General features: G+C 58.6%; 1 protein-coding gene across 1 annotated transcript; it reads right to left on the bottom strand.

Annotated features, from left to right (window-relative positions):
- Positions 1–67: 67 nt before the first annotated feature.
- Positions 68–16,157, bottom strand: LMOD1 (leiomodin 1). The gene is made up of 3 exons (XM_084498069.1): positions 15,708–16,157; positions 1,859–3,478; positions 68–1,085 (listed from the first exon to the last, which is right to left on the bottom strand). Exons 1-3 carry the CDS (start codon positions 15,966–15,968, stop codon positions 1,059–1,061), a joined length of 1,908 nt encoding a protein of 635 aa, XP_084354195.1. The 5' UTR covers positions 15,969–16,157; the 3' UTR covers positions 68–1,058.
- Between the last annotated feature and the right edge of the window lie 948 nt (positions 16,158–17,105).

The following is a 17,105-nucleotide window of genomic DNA, read 5'->3' as shown; positions in this document are numbered from 1 at the left end:
GCAGGGGTGCAGTGGCTGTGGCTCCTGGGGGGTGACGGTCCCCCCAGCCCTGTCCCCGAGGCGCACGGAAGCGTTGGGTGAGCTTTATTGCTGATGCAGTGGCCGCAGTTGTACAAATCGTGAGCAATGCTTCACACCAGGGGTGGGCACAGCGGCCCCAAAACCCACTGCCCCCCCCAAGTCAGGGCTTCATGGGCAGACAGCATCCCCTGCCTGGCAGGGCTGCAGGTGATGCTGGCAGCACGGGGGGCCACTGCCACCCCCTCCTGCTGCCCCCCACCCCAGGAGCAGACCCCCCTATGAGCCCTGCTCTTCCCACGGAGCACTTGATCACCGCACAAGGACAAATGTCTGGGTGCAGAGGTCAGGTCCCGCATCCTGCAGGGGCAGGACAGCCCTGGGGTCCTGGGGACAGCCCTGGGTGCACGCCCCCACCCCAGCTCCACCTCCTGCTGCAGCTCTCCACCACCTCCGACCCCGTGTACCACCAATGTCCCCATCACCCTCCTAGCCACTCGGAGACCCCGCGGGGACACAAGCGGTGACGATGGCCCAGATGTCCCCTGGATGGGGCAGTCCATCTGCTCGGCCCAGGTTGGACTGGGCTGGAGGGCATCAGCCCCTCAATGCGCTCCCAGGGGACCCCCGGCCCCACTGCACCCCCCCAGCCCCTGGCACTGCCCCCCTTCCACCGCGAGCCCCCTTTCCCCGCAGTGGGGTTGGATGCAGCAGGGACGTGGGGACAGCCACTACCCCTTCCTCCGTCCTTGACATCCCCGAGTGGCCGGACAGAGCGGGGCACGGTGCTGGCAGAAGAGAGAGCTTGAGGGCTTTGCAACCGTAACAATAAATACAAGGTCTTCCTCACACACTGCATCGAACGGCCGTGCTGGCCCTTCTCAGGCCCAGCCCTTCCTCCATCAGTCCCAGAGAGATCGCTGCTCCTCGGCGTCGGTCACTGCAGGGTCCCAGAGGGCTCGTCATGGCAAGAGTCACGAGGAAGGCGAGAGTCCCGGGGTCTGCCACGCCGGGCTGCGGGGGCAAAGCCGTCCCGCTCCCTACTGCAGCAGCTTCGGTAAATCCACCTGCCGGAGAAGACACCCCGTTACTGGGCAGAGCTGGGAGAGGTGGCAGGGGCTGCTGGAGGGGCTCCAGGACCTGATGCAGAGCTGCTTGGTGGTGCCGGACCCCTCCCCGGTGCTGCTGGACCCTGCCCCAGTGCTGCTGAGGATGCTCAGAGCTCCAGGGCCACCCATCCCACCTGGCTGGGTTATAGCTGTCCCCAGGGCAGCCCACACAGGGACACAAAGCACTGGGGCAAGCGAGGAATTTCAGGGCTTGGCGCTGGGATGAGGGGGAGATGCAGCCCCTCGGGGTCCCCCCCAGCCCCGGGGGTGCAGGAGCCTGGTGAGCTGCTGTCCTCAGGGACCTGCTGCCCACACAATCCTGCCTGCACTGGCACCATTGCAGCTGAGCACCACTAACACTCAGCATGGGGAAGTCCTGGATCCCCACCCCCTAGGTTTACGGGTTAAAACCGGCTCCTTTTCTGCATCCCAACCCCTGGGCCAGATCAGGCCACTGGAAGGAGGTGCCCACCCCAGGTGCTCTGCCAAGGTTTGGATCTGCTGGCCCCATGCACTGCACAAGGGATGGTGCAGAGGGACGGATCTGCCCACCCTGTGTGCTCTGTGAAGGGACGGACCCACCCCTGCCGCGTGCTGTGCATGGGGGCTGCAACCTCAGACCCCAGGCTGTCCCCCCCCGAGGGCAGCCCTCACCCCCCACCACCAGATGACGACAGACGTGGCTGCAGATCTCAGCCCCCACGCCAGCCCTGCCGCGGCCCCGCACTTGCCTTCTTGAGCTGTTTGAGGTTGCTGGAGCGGATGGCCGCCAGGAGCTGGTCCCGCGAGTTCTTCTCCTGGACCGGCAGTGCCCGGTCTCCCATTTTCCTCTGCGTGGCTGGCGAGAGCGAGTTCCTCAGGTTCTCGTTGATCAGCGGCGGGGCGAGCGGAGGAGGAGGCGGGGGCGGCGCGGCGGGCGCTCCCCCTTTCTTGGGAGAGTTTTTGGGGGAAGCCTTGGGGGATGGCTGCGGGGACCCCTTGGGGGACCCCTTCGGGGCTCCGACCTTGGGCACCTCCAGCAGGTCCTTCTTCTCCCCGCGCTCCTGTGCCAGTTTCTGCTCCTGGAGGCGTTTCTGCCTCTGTTTGTCCATGTTTCGGCTCAGCAGGTTGGTGACCGTCATGCGAGGCCCGGCCAGCTCGAAGTGGTAGCCCAGCTTGAGCAGCGTGGTGTTTTCCTTCAGGAGCTTGGCGATCTCCATCTCCGTCTTCCCCCCGCAGATGTGCCGCTGGTTGTGGAAGCGCAGCTCCGTCAGCGTGTTGTTCTGCAGCAGCGCCCGGAAAATGGCCAGGATGCCCTTGCCCGTGATGTGGTTGGAGTCCAGGTTGATGCTCGTCAGCACCTTGTTGGACTTGAGCATGATGGCGATGGCGAAGGCCACGTGGTCGTCGGCGCGGGTGTTGGCCAGCGCGAACAGCTTGACCACCGTGTTGAACTCCAGGGCCTCGGTGAAGCGCACCAGGGTCTCGTTGTTGATGCAGTCCGAGTTGTTCACGTTGACTTCGGTCACCTCTGCATCGTTGTTCTTCACCTTCTCGATGAGCTCATCGAAGATGCTGGAAGCTTCGTCTTCCTTGGCCTGGTCTGGGGAGCTGCCGGTGGCAGGCTTGGAGGGGCTGCTCTCGGCCGCCGCCGTCGCCTTGGCCTCCTGTTTCTCCTCTGCTGCCTTTTCTGCCGCTGGTTGAGGTTCCTCCTTCTCATCTGCCTTTGATTTTTTCAGATCTGAACTCTTTTTCTCTTCTTTTTTATCTTTTTCTTTCTTCTCTTCTTCTTTTTTGTCTTTTTCTTTCTTCTCTTCTTCTTTTTTGTCTTTTTCTGCCTCTTTCTTTGACCCTGAACTCTTCTCTTCCTCCTTTTTGTCCTTCTCCGTGCCCTTCTTCAATGCCGAACCCTTTTCTTCTTCCTTCTTGTCCTTCCCTGTCTCCTTCTTTGCTGTTGAGCCCTTCTCTTCCTCCTTTTTATCCTTCCCTGCATCTTTCTTTAATATTGAGCCCTTCTCCTCCTCCTTTTTATCCTTCCCTGTGTCCTTCTTTAACACTGAGCCCTTCTCCTCTTCCTTTTTGTCCTTCCCCTTCTCCTTCTTTACCACTGAATCCTTCTCTTCCTCCTTCTTGTCCTTCCCCATCAGCTTTTTCTCCATGGCCTTGACCTTGTCGTTGATGGCTTTCCCATCCTTGGTTTTGCTCTCAGCCTCAGCTTTAGCCTTTGGGTCTGTCTTCTGAGCACTTTCTTCCTTTTTCGAGTCTTTCCCCACTCCTGTATCTCGTTTCCGGGCCAGGTCTTTGGACGGAGCTTCCTTTCCCTTTTCTTCTCCATTCTTGGCTTCCTGCTTCTTCTCGGCCAGTCTGGTTTCCTAATAACAGAGAAACAGGGAGGCGTTACAGGGGCAGGGTCCCCGGCCTCCAGCCTCACCACCCCGGTCTCATCGCCACAAACTCAGCTGCTCTCACACAGCCCGGCTCGGGGAGCTCTGGGAGCCCACGAGGGATGAGCTGCCCTGAAACACAACAGGCACCATCTTCCTAAATTGCTGCTGGTGGCTTTCAGCCCGTTTGTATGGGGCCAGCGAAGGGCTGGAGGCTCTGGGGGAGATGGGGAAGGCAGAGCCCCAGCCCCAGCACTGCTCAGGGTGGGAAAGGACAATTGGGTGAAGGGAGGCGTGGGCAGTTTGTGATAGAAACCTGCGGAGGGCATCGCACAGGGTCCCCAGGAGGCAATGGGGATGCCAGAGGGGAGCACGAGGCCAGCTAAGCGATCTGCCCCAAATTGGGCTGGTTTAGCCCTGAATACAGGCCAGAGTCTCCTCATCTCACCCGAGTGATTTCCCAGCACTGCTCACACATTACAGCCCATGGCCCTGCTTTGCAAGAGGCTGCTGATCCCAGCCGAGGTCCTGGCTCCGGGGGGGGGTTCGTTGTGCGAGTGCCCCCCGTGCAGGCAGAGCCTGCAGCACCCGGGTGTACCCAGCTCCTGCTGCAGCTCCCCAGGGCATCGTTGCTGCACGGTGACACGGGTGATGCTGCCCACCCAGCGGTCACAGCCAGCCCTGGGCTCTCTGAAACGGGGTTCCCCAGGCCAGGATTCTGCAGGTTTGAGCTCCCTGCAGAAAACCAAAGGAACTGGGATGTGGCCTTTATCTGCAACGCGTCTTCTGGTGTCCAAAGGCATCAGAGGAGGGAAGAGCTTCCTACAGGGCGGTTTCAGGGATGGACGTGTTGGGCACGGCAGTGTCGCTGCAGCTGGCACCCCTTCCCCATGCGCACGAAGAGGCCGTGCAGCAGTGCTCGCACCTCCTGAGCTTTCTCCTCTGTCCCCAGGCCAGTCAGGATGTCTGCTCACTCCCTAGCGGGCTGGCAAACAGCAGCGCTTTCATTTTGTCTGCAGCTGCCTGCCTGCTCCTCCAAGCGAGCTCTGGCTCTGTGTTGTGTGCTCAGCACGATGCCCCTGCCGTGCCCGCGGGGCTCTGTGGGCAGCAGGGGCTCAGTCCAGCTTTCGGCTCGCTAGCGCTGACCGCCAGGCAGTGACCACGTCCTCCCTGCATGCGGGCTGCAACCCTGAGGCTCAAGGGCTGTTTTCTTACGGGCTACCTCTAGCACCTAAGGATTTTCCTTTCCCTTTGTGCTTTAGGGCCATTTGATCATTTGTGCAGCATCTGCGTTGCTGCTGACCACAGCCAGGACTCAGCGCGTGTCCCGGTGCTGCCTTCACCCTGGGTGGATGGGGCTGGGCAGCGTCTCCCACCAGCACCACTTTGCAATGCTCTGCTTCTGCAACCCAAGGCTTTGCTGGGTGCAAGCACCCTCCAGCCTGCTGGTTTCCCTACAGCGCTGGGTTCACCTCCTCACGTGCCTGGAGTGATGCCGACACGGGAGCAAGAGTTGGTTACAGCAACGCAGCAAGAGCGGGGCAGTGGGGCAGGATTCCTCTCTCCTAACACCAGATGAGACCCCTCTGCTCCCACTGACGGAGATGAGTGGATGTTACAAAGCGATGCTGGTTGCACCTGAACCCCTGACACTGGGACCAGGTTTGGTGTGCCGGGGAAGAGCCTTCTGTAAGGTCTGCGGCTGGGTTTGGTGATTTAAGTCTCCTTCTCCTTGTTCCCTGCCCGGGAGCACGCAGGTTCTTCTCCTCCCAGCTCTTCCTGGGTGCCCAGTCGGTTTTGGTGGCCTCGAAGGTTTCTGTCCAGGGGAAGCAGAGGGCTGGGTGCTGTGGTCAGGACACGCTCAGGTTGGTGGTGTTAATCTGAGTGTCCTCATCTTGACCACAGCAATGCTGGTGGCTGAGTAGTGCTGCTGGCTGCGGGACGAGGGAGCACCATGGCGAGGGGGTGTCAGGGCAAGTGTCATCTTTGCTGGGGGGCATCAGGACTTCAAGGAAAGGCAGAAGAAATGCTTCTGGGAGATGCAGCATTTATGAGCTCATAGCACTAGGACAGCACCGTGGCTTCGCCCAGCGCCTTGAAACCCCAAATAAGAGCCTGGAGACCCTGGAGTGCAGCCGGGGCTGTCCCCCCAGCTGGGACCCCATAGCCCAGGCTGCGGCTCTGCCAGCCCCATGCCAGCCCTCTGGGATGGCAGCTTGGTGGAAAGAACTGGCCCAGCCGTCAGCAGGGCAGCTGTGGGGACAGCTTGTACCTGGCGTGTGCACAGATGCCATCTGGGACGAGAGTTGTTTGTTTAGTTAAGAAATTTCTTGGCTCCCTGGCACGGACCTGAACAGACAGCAGAGAGGCACCAGACCCCACAGAGCTGCCCCTGCGGCACTGCTGGGCTGCGGACCCCCAGGAGCGGGGACAGACCCCATTCTGGGGATGTCCTGATCCCAGCACGTCCTTGTCCTGGGGTCTGCAGGGAGGAAGCAGTGCCACCACCTCCAGCACGGAGCTGGTGGCCCCTCTGACCCAGGTGTGCCCTGCTCCTGGGGTCGGGATGGTGCAGGGATGCTCGTTGACATCCCGAAGCACCTTGGTGAAGGGGAGCCAGGTCCCTGGCGGGAGGTGCACAGGATGGGGGCTCACTGCCTTGCACAGCATTGCCCAACGGTGCCCTTCAAAGGTGTCTGGGGATGTCCCAGGCTGGAGGTTTCCTGCTCGTCCCTGCAGCCCCCCGGGGCTCTGCAGCCCTCTGAGCTCTCCCGGACCCACAGGCAGCAGCTCCTGCACACCGAGTGCTTCAAAAGCCTTCTCCTTCTTGGCCCAAGCTCACTTGGTGATGGGGGCCTGGGGCTCCCCTAAGCTCCAAGACCAAGCAGAGCAAAGGCTTTGGCCAGGAATGAGCAGATCCTGGAGAGAGGGAGGAAAAACCTGGCAAGAAGGAGCTGCAACACCTCCCGTACGCAGAGGAGGCAACGGATTTCTGCAAACAAGACGAAACCAGAGCAAAATAAGATGAACAGCAAATCCCCGTTAGGCAAAGTGGCTGCAGCAAGTGTATCTTTTTATCACATCATTAGCACTGTTCTAATTAAAGCTACCATCCCCTGACATGCTGCCACACATCCAGAGCAAAAAGGGAAGGGACTGGCGTGCAACGACCACCCCAGGCGCTGCTGCTGGTGCGGGCAGCGTTTGCGCGCCCACGTTGGGTGTGCTGTTAGAGCTGCGGGCTCTGGCAGAAAGAGCCCCGTGCCTGCAGGGAAAAGCTCCGCCAGGGCCCACCTTGGGCTGGGGGGACACGGAGGGGACATCGGGGACCCCAGCCATGGGGCTCGGTGGCAGGATGGTGCAGGAGGGGGTGGATGGGGGGAACAAGCACGTCCCCTGCTCCTCCCTGCACCTTCTCCAGCAGCGTGGCCACCCCACAGCCTCTCCATGGCCATCTCCAGCCCTGCTGCTCGCTCCTCTCCCCAGCGCTGACATATTTACCTTGGGCACCTAGAAACAGGCACCACGGCACCCGCTCCCGTGCCATTCCCTCTGCTGCGAGCGCGATTATTAGGGGAATATTTTTACACTGCGTGTCAGACCTTTAAAAATAAGCCTAATGAAAACAGCCTGGTACTTGGCTGATTAATCACCAGTGTTTTGATGAACTGAAATGCCTCCCCGTTTCCTCTAAATAGACTAAAATGAGCATTGCCATTGCTTGTTAGCATTTGCAACCCTCAAACCCACTCAGATGCTTCCTTAAAAGGCAAAGCAGAGCGGGAACTTCTTGCCTGGAATCCCGGCACTCACAGCCCGCTGCAGCAGCCGTGGCCGGGCTGTGCCGCGTGGCTGAGCCCTGCGCTGGGCAGGCCCCGGGGTGGCTGGGTGGGAGCCGGGGCTGCCGGGCTCTGCTTCTCCCCCCGGTGAGTGGGGGGCTCGACAGCTCTCGGCTCCTGCCCCTGAAGCCCCACGGCTTGTTTTGGGGTGGGAAATCAGTGGGTGCCGATCGGGCTGCTCGCCCAGCATGGGGATGGAGAGGGCACCAAAGAACAGGCTGTGAGCCCCGGGGCACAGGGGGGTCAGCTCCCAAGGGGCTGCCAGCTCTGGGTGCTGTTTGGTGGCAGCAGGGACATGGGCACCCAGCAGAGGGGGGGGACGTCTGTTCTCGGGGAGCACTGGTGCACAGCTCTCCTGCACCAAGAAGCAGGCGTCTGCCGAAGGACAGCTGGGCCAGCTGAAGTTAATCGCCCCAGGAATGATTTCAGCCTCGTGGGGTAACTACTGCATGCAGCCTGGAGCCCACTGGAGCCCAGGGGTCTTCTCATGGCTCCTCTGCACCACCCCTCCCCGGCAGAGCCATTCATGCCTGCTGGCTTTTGCCACCCACGGGGGCCGTCCACCCAGAGCTGTGCCCTGCACAGACCGACCAGGCTCCCTCCAGAGCTGCAGGGCAAAGCCTAAGCCGAGTGGCAGTCCCCTTTTCCCAGCCTCTGCTAGGATAATAAGTTCCCCCCGTGGGACATTTTCCTATCTGTCTTTTGGCAGGACGTGGCTCGGGCAATGGGAAACCACCTGCACAAATCCTGAGTGATGGAGGGGATTTTGGAGTGGGGAGAGCAGGGGCGCGGGGGGCAGACATCTGAGACACAACGGGGAGATCCCAAACCGTCAAGGGAAGGGTTTGGTTATTTGAAGTAAGGGGTTTAGGCATAGTTACAGCTCCATAACTGACCACCCGATCTGGTATCTGTGCCCAAGGGGTTTCAGTCTGTCCTACACGTGCTTCTGAGTCCTTCAAAGGTCTCCAGAGCCACTGTGAGACTCTGAGGTCCAACCCACAGCTCTAACTGGGCATCTGCAACATCCTCGTGGTATGGGCTGTATGGAGCCCCCGTGTCCCCTCCGTCCTGCCCAACTCACCCGAATCTACCCAGCGGCTGTGGGAGGTCAGCAGCTTCCCACCACCCCCCAGCACAACTGTGGGTGAAGGGGGTGAGGATGCTGGGCACAAGCCATGTGAGAACTCCCAGGGGACAGGGATGCCCCCTGAGACTGTTCCTCTGCGTGCAGAAGTCCCCTGAGTCTCAGTGGCCAACCATCGGTTGTCATTGCCTGAGATGCTGCTGGGTGTTTGGGTACCCGTTGCCATTGTGCTCTAGGGAAAGGTTGCTGCAGCCAAGCTGATCCACGACGAGCGGGCCGAGCTGTTCCCTTCCTCCATTCCTCAACCAAGTTTGAGTAACCCGGGGACAGCTCAGAGCCAAGGACATTCCTGGAAAAATGCCGTGTCCTTGGCTGAGGCCGGAGCGCTACTAAACCCAGACCACTGGAGAGCACAGGAGGGAGCAGAAGCCTCCGGCTCCTCCACCAAGCCCAGGACTGCGCCGCCAGCATGGACCTGGGGCTGGTCTGTGTTGGGCAGACCCCGGGCAGCCCTCCTGCTCCTCAGCCAAGAGCAAAGCTGCTCACACCCGTGGCTGTGCCTGCCGTGGGCTCCCTGGTAGGACCATCCGCAGGCAGCAGCCAGTTTCTCCCTTTTCTCCCTTGGCACGTTTGTTTTTCTTGGCATGGAGCAGGGCTGGAAGGATGCAGGCCCAGCATGACCCCCAGGCTGTGCTCTGCGTGCTGAAGCCCAGAGCGATGTAAACAACTTCTTGCCCCGTCCCGCCTCGGCTCTTACTGTTGTTCTAACGAGGAGCCCAGTTATTCCCCTTCCCCTTTGCTCAGGCCTTTCTAACCCCAAACATCACCGCCTCTTTGCACTTCCCAGGCCAGTGTTGTTTAAAACATGCTCCTTCTGAGATGCAGAGCTGTTCTCCAGGGACTGGCCAGCTTTTGGCCCTGACTTTTGTCTTTCTTTGCCTTCGTTGCTGAATTAAGGCGAATAACAAACATTTCAGCTGTTTCCTTTAGCTGGCTAGCCCCAGCTCCTCTGCAGCAGCACGCAGCCATTTTCCAGAGAGCCATTTTCCATTTCCATTTTCCAGTGGCCCTTAAAGCCGTGGGATACTTTGCAAATGGAAAGTTTTGTTGCTCTAACAAAACCTGTTTTTAGAAACCTGGGTTCTGCTCTTCTACCCATCAATTTCCCAGCCCCTTCTCCCAGCAGAGCCGTGGCAGAAGGGGATGTTCCCAAGCTGAGGTCTTTGCTCTGCTCACCCCGTCTTCGGCAGAGGTGGTGAAGGGCAGTGGATGTCAGCGATGTGCACCCCAGCCACCTCGAGGCTGGATTTCTGCCTGGTGCAGTTTCCATGGGCAGCCCACAAAAAGCATTCCTTGGATTTTTAGGACAGAAGAACGTCAAAACCAGCTGTAGTGATCCTCACAACCCCCTCCTGCCCTCCACACCACTGGGAGCAGGATGCTGGAGCAGCAGGGCTCTGGCTCCCGGCCTCCCGGGGCTACATGGACACATCTCCAAGCCCCTTGCTGGGGCAGGACTCCCACGGGGGCCACCGCAGCCACCCCACGACATCGCTGCCAAAATTAGAGGGCTGGTTTGTTGGCCCAAACCCCAGGAGTTCCTGCGTCACCTGGGCTCCTCTGCCACGTGGGGGCTGCAGCCCCAAACCCAGCCCTTCATGAGACAGCGCGGCATGCCGGGGTCACGCTCTCTGCTTCCTAGGAACTGCAGACGCTCCCTGGAAGGAAGCAAACTGCAGCTCCCCTTCTCCTGCGGGCTGCTCCCATCCCCATGCAGCTCTGTGCCAATTCCCACGCCGTGCACATCCTGGCCCTGGTCCCCCTGCCAAAGGCAGGGCCACTCGGCGCCTTTGGCAGCATCCGGCACATCTGTGTGTGAATCCTGACCCAAACACCGGGACACAAATCTGGGGTCTCAGCTCTGGGCTGCTCAACCCAACATCAAGGGGCTGCATGCCCCCAAATGCCCCGGCACCCTGCATCAGCACCTCTTTATCAGCAACACCTAAACAGAAAATTAACCCCCCCATCGGTGGCAGCTCGGCCCATATAAGCTGAACGCCCCAAGCATTTCCATAGGTTTGTCTGCGTCCCCGTTGTGGATTATGTAAGTACAGACCTCAGCCGTTAACTGCTCTTTTTTCAGACTGACCAGAAACCCGGGGTTTTTTTGGGCTTGTGCCCTTAGATGGACTGGGTGCCTTCCAGGCAGAAAGTTTGCTCTTGGCACGAGCTGCGAGCCGCTGGGAACACTGCGTGCTGCGACTCGCGCTGGTCACAGCAAGGCTGTGCTGCCATCACCCCCTCCCCACGGCACTACAGCCCATTGCTCCGGGCGTGGGAGTTCTCACAGTGGTTGTTCAAAAATGCAGCTCCGACCTGTGTGTTGCCTCCTCTCCTGCTTCAGCCCTCTCAGCCACCCATCAGCGGATCGTTCCTGCTTTCCTTCTTGCCTCGGAGGTCTGTCTCCTTGCCTGTGGCCAGCCGGAGCTCCTTTCTGATGCTCGTCCTTCTCCTTCCAGGGTTGGTGCATTTTCAGAGATAAAGAACTACACATCCGAGCACAGGCAGCAGCAGGTTTTGGTTTTGTGCAGTGAGAGGTGAGAAGGGGAAGGGCTCTCCTGGAGGAGCTGCTCTGCAGCAGGCTGGAGAGCCCACGGAGCAGAGACCATCCGTGGCTGCCCCTAAGGGCCAGATGGGAGCCACTCAACACCTTTGGCTTCTTTCAGAATGTGTGACTATTTTGGATGTCCCCAGCTATTGTCTGCACCTCTTTTGGAGGCTGGGAGCTGGCAGAACACCTCCTTGTTCTGATGGGTAGAGCAGGCACCGATGTTGCCAGAGCCTGCCCCAGCCTGGGCTGAAAGAATGGCAAAACGGGGAGCTGGTGGCGGCTCTTGGAGAGGGAAGGGAACAGCCTTGGCATATCGACAGATCGGCTGATAAACAGAGCAGCAGAGTTTAAATACACTCGTGTTAGTCACAGACTGGTAAGATGCTTAAAGAATGATACAAGCACTTCTTTTCCCTCGTTTACAATTCCCCTTGAGTCTGTCCCAGCTATTTAAATCCGGAGCTTGTTTTTCTTCCAGATATTTCCATGAAAAAAAAAAAAAGAAAAAAAAAAGACAAGCTTTGAGCATTAATAGGCAACTTTAACTTGGTTTTCTGTAGTGTAGCAGAAGGGCTCGCCAGTAGGGATCATCACTTTTCCTGGTGTTTCCTTCCTCTGTGAATCCACTATTTATCCTTAAAAGTGGCCTAAACACAACCCAGCAGCGTGCGCCCGAGTCTACCTGTGCACACTTCAGCAACAGGATAGGAAGGCAGCAGGACTTTCTTGAAGATCTTCCCAAGGAGTTCCATAATCCCCGACCATGGCACTAGGACCTGTGTAGGACCTCCAAGGAGTGGGTCCCAAGGCTTACACGCAGAGACACGTGCAAGCACCTTGCTAAAAAAAAGCAGTTTTGTGGCCCTGGCACGAATCTCCTCCACTGGCAGGATGATGAACGCCCCCACATGCAATATCCCCACACGTCCCCAGCCTTCTCTGCCTGAAGGAGCTTGAAATTTGTGCAGCCCCATAGGGAGGCAGGGCTGGGGGCTCTGGTGGGACCGGGACATCCAGGTGTCCTCTCCTTGCAGGCGTGGAGGGTGAGGGAAGGAGGCTCCGTCCGTCCCTAGGGAGGGTGGTGGGGCTGCAGAAAGGGGGCACAAGGCGGTGCCGCTGCCACCAGGCACTCAGCAGGTTGGGAGCCACCTGAGGCCAGGCAGGAGCCCAGGGAGAGCCCAGAATATCAGCAGGTGGGTGTAGTGGTGTGCTTTGAAAAGCAAAATGTCCCGTTGAGGACATGGCTACCGCCACGGTGTGCTCATCCACCCAACCTCCTGGTGCCATGGCTTATGTGGGTCACGCCGAGCTGCGGGGCTCCCCACAGTGGCTCTTCTCAGCCCGGTCCCTCCTGGCTAGTGTGACCCCAGGGGGTCTGGGGGTGACCAAATGCCAATGGGGAAGATGGGGATATCCCCATGGTGTGCATCACGGTGCTACATGGACGCATACATGCTGTCAGAGGTGTCACCAGCAACTGAGGAAGAGGCAGACAAAGCCAGCTGGAGCAGCTCTCCCAAATTGCAGCCCTCACCCAGCTCTCCTGGCAGCAAACCCCCCCCAGAGACACCACATGCACCAGGCCCTGCCTCAGTTTCTCCTCCTTTGAAGAGGAATCCCAGGCACGATACAAAAATTTGAAGTGACAGCAAGTCAGCTGGGCCCCTGCTAACTCACAGCACAATGCCACTGCTTCAAACTCTGCCGTGTTTGTAACCCGAATTTCTCTTTCATGATGTCTTTGCCTGCTACATGAAAAAGCCACAACCCATTAAAAACCTCATTTATCCCGTTGTTTTAATATTAGTTTAACCATGGCTCCCTTGATACTCGGGCCTGCGGAGAGGCCGTGCTGAGTGCATCCGAGGAGAGGCACAGCCCCGAGCTCCATGGTTGAACAGGGGTATGCCTTCACACACCAGCAATATTTAATGAAGATTAATTAATTAATGCATCACCAAGATATGAATTTGGCTGCACGGTGTGGAGAAGTCAGGGCAAAGCTCACATCTATTTTGAGCTGTTTATAAACTGCTTCCTAGTTACCCAAGTTTGCCCTTTTCATCACAGAGAAAGACGACATGTTATTGTGAAGTTACAATATTTCTAAATATACCCAACGCTGAGGAGGGAATTGGGGTGCCTGGAGCAGGTCCAAGAGCAGAGAAACGCCTGCAAGAAGAACCGTGAGACTGGCCGGCACTGAGCCCTTTCCTTTAAAACCCCTTCCCTTTACAACACCTCCTTCCCCTTTGGCCAGCTCCTGCTGTCCCCACTGGCACCCAAGCCCCACGAGCAACTGCACCAACGAACGGTGGGCAATGAGCGGAGCTGGGCAGGGAACTCCCAAATATTTTCTATCCTCAGCACCTTTGTGCAAGGCAGCTGCGGACCTGGGGACCTGTAGCTGCAGGACAAGATGCCAGCCTCCCCCTGCTGCAGAGACAGCCCAGAGGCAGGACAACACCTCCCCGTGCTTAGGCTCCTGCTTCTCACTCGCTTTCACTTGATGCATTTCACGGGGGATGCCATGTGCCTGAGGGTGCGGAGGGCTGAGAGCTGCCGAGGGGCAGAGGTTTGGGTGGGCGATGTCGGCACCCAGCCTGACCACCACCCGCTGTGTGAACCCGCGGCACTCCTGCCAGTGGGCATGAGTGAATTGCAGCCCATGGCACCGCGAAATCTGCTGATATGGAGAGGGAGCTGTCATCACAGCTCCCAGCAGCCGGCTGAGAGCTGGGAGCCGCGGGATGCTCCAGAGGGCTCCACGCACTCACTTCATCCAAAACACCCCCCTGGGGCATGGGAAGCACTCTGCCTGCGGGGCTGCTCTCCTCGAGCACTCCGGTGTCCCAGTGATCCCGTCCTGCCCCCTGCTCCTCACGGCAGAGCCTGGCGGGGCCCGTCCTGCCGGCGCTGGCACCTTCTGGGTGCTAATCCCAGGTCCCAACAATGCCAGGGAGGAAAGGATGGAGGGTATTTTTTCTTACCCTCCAGGGACTGAAATAGAAGAAGAAAGCCAGTTCTGCAATATCCAGTCACCGCAGCGCGATCTAACGGGGCCAGTTTCGTTGCCCAATTTGACGGGAAGCCCATCTGCTTTGTCCGCCATGGCCCAAAGCTACCGACGTTGAAACGGGAGCACAGGGAGAGCCTTTCCCAGGAGCTCCCTCACTGTGCTCCCCGCCAGCTCTTGCACAGCACACTCCCAGGACACCTCTCCTCCCTGTGCCAGCCCTTGCAAACCAGTGCAGACCCCTGCGATGCCACTGGGATGACTGGGGCAGGCCTGTCCTGCTGTGCTGGCAGCTCTCCGCTGGGCGAAGGTGAGTGCGGTGCCCTCAGCCAGGGGCACAGCACTTTCTGCAGCAACCCAGCAGTGGGAATGGGTCCCCCAGCCCACGCCAACACCACATATAGAAGGTGAAGGCTGCCAGTGCCGTGTCCTCGCTGCCAGGGGAAAGCTCCCCAGCAGCTGGGAGAACTGCTTAACCCCTCGTGCAGGTCTCCAGAACCAACCTGCTCTTACTTCTCCTGCAGTTTTCATCTTTCTCTCCCTGTTTGCATCCTGGCTGCACCCCAGGCTCCAGTCAGGAGAGGGTGTCCTATAATAAGCTCTGTACACATCCCCAGGGAGCTTTCCAGGCGCTCCCAGGCCATGTAGAGCTTGATTACTCTGCAGGGTGCTGCTGGGTGCCCTGGGACAGGGAAGCAGAGCCAGAGCAGGCAGCTCTGGGGAGCTCACACATGGCTCTGCTCCGCTCCCCCTATGAGGCTCCTCAGCCCCTGCACCGAGGATGTGGACCCAGCCTGGGACACAAAACCTGCCTGTGCTCCACAGAAAAATAGCTGCAGGGTCCCCTTCTTTTGCTTTCTGGCTCAGCCTGTCATAAAAAACGAGGGAAACCAAATGCTTCCCAGCCTCCCACGCACCGAGCACATACCAAATATTCTTAGTGCGGAGGTTAATAAATGTTACAGAGAAGTGGGACTGGCTCCCACTGAGGCGAGGCACAAATAGGCGGGATGAGGGACTGGCATGAAGCTTTCTGGCTCAAGGCGAGCTCTTAAAGGATTTGCCAAGTGCAGAGAAGGAGATAAATGTGCCCAAATCAAAATGAAAGAATGTGTTTCAACTGAACAATAAAGAGGAAACAAATGGCTTAGGACATAACCCACTTCTTGGGGTGATTTCCACAAATTAGCCAACTTTGCTCTTTTTTTTATTCCACAAGAACCAGAAACTGTTTGAGCTTTTGCACAAGAGGAACTGAACGGACCAAGAATCTGGAGATCTCCAAAGGCAAAAGCAGGAGGACAGAGAAACACAGCCCACAGGGTCGCTGTCACTGCAGCTGCCCCTCCAGCCTTCTTCTGGCTGTAGAAGCCACCTCTGCCACCAGTCCTGCCCCAGGATGCTGGAGAAGAGGCAGAGAGAAACCCCCTGGCACCAGCACCAGTTTTGGCTTTCAGAGATTTCATGAAATCCCCTGTTGGCTCCTGGTGTGCCAGACCAGCTCCCCGCCTCATCCTCTGGTCTCTCCACGACAGCTATTCCTCTCTAGCACGCACCACACACCGCTCACGGAGCTCACGTTTTCCGCCTCGTCCCCTAAAACAGCCCCAACTCATGGGTATGTCCGAGAGCCAGCTGAAACGCGGGGAGATGGGACTTACATCTATCGATTGCTCCCTCTGGATACGTTTCTTGGTGTCCTTCTCACAGTGGTTGAGCACCGTGTCGCAGTTCTGCGGGCTGGTCGGCGAATTCTCCGTTTGGTTTTTCTGACTCTGCTCCAGAGGGATGCTTCCATCCGAATCCACCACATCCAGCTCCTTCTCCAGCTCCTCCATCTCCTCTGGAGACAGAGTCGACAACAAGCTGTCGATGTCCGGATCTTCACTAACTTGTCGCCGATATTTGGCAACTTTGGACATCTTGGCCCGTTGGCGAGACACGGTTGCGGTTGTTGTGGTACCCAAAGCAAGAGAAAAAAAACAGAGCCGAAGCTCTAACACTGCTCCCCACAGAGGCAGCAGGTGCTGAAGCGTTAAATCGCAGCAGCTCTCAACCGCTGCAGCCCCGGGGCTTGGTAGTGATGAAGAGAGGACACCCCTCGGCCCAAGAGTTGGCCAATAACAGCGCCCAGCGGCGATTCGGGTGCGGGGAAGCCAATGGAGCCCAGCGGGAGGCGGGGAATGGTGCTATCAGAGCAGCCTGAAACCCGAGGACATTCCAGGGAACCATGCAGAGCTGCATGACCAAATTTAGTCCGGAGCATTTAGCCTTTTAAAGGCAATGGGCCAACGTAGTGAGAAAAACACGCAAAAATGCACAAGCTGGCAGGCTGGGGAGCTGGGGGCTGGGGGCTGATCCCAGCACATGCCCATGGGTGCCTGCGGGCGAATAAAGAGGTCAGCCTTGCTCCCAAGTCTCCCCTGTTAGCAGGGGGCAGATTTTCGGGAGATGAGCTTTATGTTGGTGACAGCTCTTGGCTGAAATCCGCAGCAGCGTGCCCACCCCAGGGGGTTTTCACCCTTATCCTGGTGCTCTCCAGGATCTGTGGGGTTAGCCAGAGCGTGCAGCCTGCCGGGCAGAGCTGCTCGTGGTGCTGGCACAGGCTGGCTCTGCACGAAGGACGTGCAAAGCCCAGCGCCTGCGAGCCCAGGAGGCACCAGGCAGCACGTGCCAGCCCAGCGCCCGCTCCTCACTCAGCAAAGCCCAAGCCCAGCACCGTCCCCGGGTCGCCTGATCGGTGCTTCTGATGGTTCCCTGGCCCCTGCAGGGGGTCTGCAGCCGCTCATCCATTTCCCCGTGCCCAGCCCCAGAGACGTCCCTCCTGCACAGACCAAATTCCTGAGTGTCTTCTGCCTCTGGTTCAGGCCGTGCCTTAAGCCTGGGCTTTGGTTGGAGGCATCTACTTTCCATCGACCTAATCCGTGAAGAAGCTTACTGGCATCTGCAAGTTCTCCCGGAGGGACATGGCAGATATGCTCTTTCTCTCCAGATTTCAAAGCGGCTTTGCCCCATGCACAACGTTTTGTACCCATGTGATATACTGCCGACTTCACCCT

The sequence above is a fragment of the Aythya ferina genome (genome assembly GCF_964211825.1).
Source record: "Aythya ferina genome assembly, chromosome: 25".
Taxonomy (NCBI): domain Eukaryota; kingdom Metazoa; phylum Chordata; class Aves; order Anseriformes; family Anatidae; genus Aythya; species Aythya ferina.
The sequence above is the reverse complement of the archived record's forward strand: the minus strand, read 5'-3'. Positions and strand labels throughout refer to the sequence as shown.